We start from the raw sequence: 5,183 nt of genomic DNA, 5'->3' as shown, positions 1-5,183 counted from the left end.
AGCGTTTAATTTTTCTTCACACCTCCTAAAGACAGATATATTCGTTAACATTTATTGATTAGAAAGAGATTGGAAAACGAGGAAAAGAAAGGTTCAGTTTTGGGGGTGGAATTCCAGCTAAGAAACGCTGTGGTTCACACCTCGATGCACATCCCCAAATATCGCTCCTCTGAAAGAAGCACCTGGAGGTGTGTCATCACAGACCCGGCATGCCGTGAGCCCGACTGATGGTGGGCCCCTCGCTCGGGAGCTGCCCTTGACAATGTCACATCAGGAGATTTACCTGCTCAATTTTATTCAACGCTTAGCCGCCCAGTAGAGGCGGTCTTCCTGACTCTCGACCCACAGATACTAAGTCAAAAAGCCAGATTTGAACCCAGACGTGTCTAGACTTCTTAACCTAGGTTATAGGTTTGAGGGAGTCCTTGAACCCCTTGAAATTGTGTACACACGCCAGGCTCCCAACCTTGCATTTCCATGTATTTTTCTAGGAGAGAGCCCAGCACTTAGTTCTCAAAGGGATCAATGACCTTGAAGTGATTAAGGAGGACCCTTTTTCAGGGACGGGACTATCTCCACTGCTCCACACTGGGGAGTAACTGACACAACGCTGTGACACATTAGTTTGTACTGACTCAGCAGATATTAACCAGGCATTTGCTTGCCGAAGGCATCAGGAAAGCATCTGGGGATTTGTTCAGGCTCCATCCATCTGTCCCTGTGTCCATCTACCCTCCCGCCCATTACCCAGATATTTATTGCGTGTCTCCTCTAGACACCTCCGTGTCTCTTTTCTCTCCTCCATAAGACGGGGCTCGTAGTAGAACCCACCTCATAGGGTCGTCGTGAAGAATGAATGGTTTACTTCGTAGAGGGCACTTAGCGCCAGGGGGAGTAAATACTGTATGGGTTGGCTTTTACTGTTATCATGGATCCTATCATTATTTTTGTTACCAGGTATGAACCAGGTCTGGAAATGTAGTGATGGATGATACAGATACCATCCTGCCTTGGTAGAATTTACATGCCAGGGAAGAGGGAGGATGATAATAATACTTCTAATTTATTGAGCGTGTCCTTGTACCAAGCTCTAGACTAATATACATTCTCTTATTTCTTTCTCAACAATTCCTTTTGTAGAAAAAAAATGCCATTATCACCCTTTCCATTTTTCAGATAAAGAAACTGAGCTCAGAAAGGTCAAACTGTTTGCTTAGGCCGCCGTAGCCCAAGGTCTTAACCATGACGGTCCACCTCTTTGTGTCAGAATGGAGTTCGGGGCAAACCATCTCGTCCCCTCGGTCCTTCGGGCCTTCGGCCATATGGCTGTCTCTGCCTTCAGGTGTGGGGTGGCTGGTCCTGGCCTCACCGGTTCTCTTTCCTCCCATCTCAGCAGATGAAGAATGTTCCACCGCAGACCATCCCTATAAGAAGCCCTACATGGAGACGTCGCCCAGTGAAGAGGACCCGTTCTATCGCTCCAGCTACCCCCAGCAGCAGGGCCTGAGTGCCTCCTACCGGACAGAGTCAGCCCAGCGGCAGGCCTGCATGTACGCCAGCTCTGCACCTCCCAGCGAGCCGGTGCCCAGCCTGGAGGACATTAGCTGCAACACGTGGCCCACCATGCCTTCCTACGGCAGCTGCACGGTCACCACCGTGCAGCCCATGGACAGGCTACCCTACCAGCACTTCTCTGCTCACTTCACCTCGGGGCCCCTGGTCCCCCGGCTGGCTGGCATTGCCAACCATGGCTCCCCACAGCTCGGAGAGGGAATGTTCCAGCAGCAGACCTCCGTGGCCCACCAGCCTGTGGTCAGGCAGTGCGGGCCTCAGACTGGCCTGCAGTCACCTGGCAGCCTTCAACCATCTGAGTTCCTGTACTCTCATGGCGTGCCAAGGACCCTGTCCCCACACCAGTACCACTCTGTGCACGGGGTTGGCATGGTGCCAGAGTGGAGTGAGAATAGCTAAAGCGTGGCCTGCTAACTGAGAGCTCGTTGCTAGAGAGAGAGAGAGAGAGAGAGAGAGCGAGAGCGAGCGAGAGGGAGAGAGAGCGGGAGAGAGGAAGAGAGACAGTAGCAGAGAGAACCCCACGGACAAGAGTCTTCATTTCACCCGATGTTCACGTCTACACTCGGGACCCCTAGATTAGACTACTGATCTAATCAGTAGCTTGAAACCACAATTCAAAAAATGTGACTTTGTCGTTTCGTCTCAAAACTTAAAAAAAACAAACCAAAAAAAAAAAAAAAAAAGATGACTCCCATCCCCCCCGTGACCACCACACTCATCAACCGGCCACAGTCACACCACCTCCAGATGTCCTCCCTGATTCGTTCCTTTGGTCTCCAGAAAGTCTTGCCTCATCGAGTGTTCTATCCTGATGTGGAGTTGGAGTCTTTTCCTGTCTTGGTGTTAATGTTGACATTGTTATATAATAAATAATAATATATTTTTATCTTTCACTTTTCTTAACGGGACCCAGTCCCTTATTTTGGGGGTGGTCTGAGGCAAGTATGTTTCAAAGTATGTACTTGTGGGGTTCCCTTCATATATATCACCCCTAAAACCTAAATTTGCCACCCTCCCCTTGACTAAGAAATTACCTACCTCTGCCATGTGATGTTTCTAAAAAGGTTTCCTACGTCCCAGCTTTTCTATGATTGTGTCCTACCTTCCCCATCACCACGGAGCCCAGTTTTGTCTTCCAGTGGAGTCTGGATAAGGTTGGACTCCAGCTGGCGTCCTATCTTACTCAGCTCTCCTGTCTTCTCAGCTCTGGGTCTTTCCAGCCATCTGTCGCTGAAACATGGCCTGTAGCTTCTCGGCCGGAAAGCTTGCTTTGAAAAACTTAAAAAGCCTTGGTTTACATGCAGGCAGAACTGTGATAAGCAAGGAGCAAGGTCTGTGCTGACAAGAGCCGCGAAAAAGCCAAACTAAATATTCGTCCTGATAAAACACAAAGCCAGCCCCCAGCCTCCAAAGCTCCGTTCCTGATGGCCTAACTAGATGCAAAAGCAAAACCCTCAATTCCTAAAGAAGACATACTCGCCAATTAGTCCTAAAGAAGTCACGCCAGATGCCAACACGAAACTGTGGTTATCGAAAGCAGAAAACGGTATAAAAAAAAAAGTATGTAAGTAAAACGTTATTGCAGGGTTCTTCAGATGTAATATTTTACTGGTACTATTTATTTATAAATAGGAGTTCTAATTAAATAATAACATGAAATGAAATCCAGCATGGGAGCTGGCCAAGAGCTTTTAATTTTATTGATACTCAAAACCAAGTTTGTGTTCTTTTTTTTTTTTTCCTTTCGAATGTGCTTTGCTTTCTTGATTTAAAAAAAAAAAATTTTTTTTTTAACTGACCCTAATAAAGAGAACAGGGTAATATGCGAGGCTGAGTATGTCCAAGTTCATGAGCGCGTGTGAGTATGTTTCTATGTGAGTGTCTTCAAGCGATTATGTCTTTTTATGTTGCTAAGCGGGGGGGAGGGTGAGAATTAAGTACTCGTTTCGTATATTTGTGTGCCAATTAATGCCTAATAAATACCATGTGCTTAAAAAAGTACAAGGGACTTGAACACCCATTTTTTTTCCTGTTCTTTCTGCTGACTGAATAGAAGGGAAATTAGGTGGGACAAATACAGAGATATGGTCTGGAAGGTGAATTTTTCAGCTCATCTGCTCTCTCCTGCTCATCTCGAGATGTTTAGAATCCCTTGTACTTGAGTATGATGGAGCTGCATATAGGTACTCACTAATTTATATCCTTGGAATGGAGTTATTTATGTACCTTGAATTTGTGTTGGCATTGGAAAAGAAAATCATCAGGAATTTCAGCTGGTTAAAAAATGATATCGATCATGGAACACCCAATACTTGGTTTTCTGAAGGATCTCTTTGAATTAATTGCTGGAATCAAGTGTTTTCCAGGTCCCAATGCAAGCAACTTTACGGACCGTCAATGGATATTCACAAATTTAGGATTTGTGAGTTGGTCCTATATAACACATATAGGGCAGAACACAACAGCAAATTGGTGAGTAAATTAGTCCTGCAAATTTTTATTTTATCTCAATTATCAAGAACCTTCAATATGTCGCAGTATGAATCAGGAATAACTGGTGTGTTGATTACAAATCATTCATTTAAGCATGACCCCCCTCGTCCTCCCGGATCTTTCCCAGTCGAAGAATTCCTGAGAAGTGTGAATTAATTATAAAGAAATGACAATTCAGCTTTTTTTCAAGTACAATGGAGAAACTAGGTCAATGGTCCCCACAGAGAATGAATTAGCAAAGTCTCGCTGAATAAGTCCTGACTTTGCTCTAAATAGATATTTATTCTGAGGGGTTCAAAAAAAAAAAGTTACTTTGAAAAAATTACCTTCCAAACGAATCTACTAGCTATACAAGATAGTCTTATTCTTTCATAAGAACATTAGAAGAATACCGAATTGACGTCCCTACCCCAGCTCTCAAACAGTTGCCACCCTTGGAAAATCATTCAAAACGTGTCACAGCAAGTTTCATAAATCAGAAAAGGGGACGCTCATTTCATAACAGATGCAGGTTAACCTCTTTGTGTTCCAAACGATGATGATAAAGGATCTTTTCACTGTCTTGGTAGGTTTAAGGTATAATAGCCAAATATTCTTGTCATTTTATCACTGTTTGGATGTCAAGAGGCACAACACAAATTGTCCTATCCCTGTAATATATTTAGTGGATGCTTGCTCTGAACTAGCCATGTCGTAAGTGCCAGGAAAACAATGGTGAGCAAGGTGGCAGAGGTCGTGTCCTCCTGGAGTTTATGGTTTAGTGAGAGAAACAGCTTAAGTGATCATCTGCATAATCAAAGGTTGCAAACGCAGGAAGAACTGTGAGGGCAGCACACAGGATGCCGTAATAGGATAAGACAAGGGGTCCTGACCCGGTCTGGAGCAGGTGACTTTTGAGCTGAGCCATGAATAGTAAGTGAGAATTAACCAGGTGAGGAAAAGCATTTCAGGCAGAGGGAACAGCTTGTACAAAGATCCTGAGGCAGAAATGGTGATGGCAGAATGAGATGTCAGTTCATTAATGTGTAGTCATCACCTTGTCTACATTTATTCATTTATTTGACAAGCGTACCTTAGGGTCCCACCTTGCATGGTAGACACCTTTACTCACTGAGGAC

General features: G+C 44.7%; 1 protein-coding gene across 1 annotated transcript in view; it reads left to right on the top strand.

Annotated features, from left to right (window-relative positions):
• Positions 1 to 2,231, top strand: part of TBX5 (T-box 5) — a 44,773-nt gene extending 42,542 nt beyond the window's left edge. The window contains exon 9 of the mRNA XM_006908582.1: positions 1,397 to 2,231. Within this exon, the coding sequence (XP_006908644.1) occupies positions 1,397 to 1,971 (575 nt within the window). The 3' untranslated portion in view covers positions 1,972 to 2,231. The remainder of the gene's footprint in view (positions 1 to 1,396) is intronic.
• Positions 2,232 to 5,183: the final 2,952 nt, after the last annotated feature.

This window comes from Pteropus alecto, unplaced genomic scaffold, assembly GCF_000325575.1.
Source record: "Pteropus alecto unplaced genomic scaffold, ASM32557v1 scaffold113, whole genome shotgun sequence".
Lineage (NCBI taxonomy): Eukaryota > Metazoa > Chordata > Mammalia > Chiroptera > Pteropodidae > Pteropus > Pteropus alecto.
The sequence above is the reverse complement of the archived record's forward strand: the minus strand, read 5'-3'. Positions and strand labels throughout refer to the sequence as shown.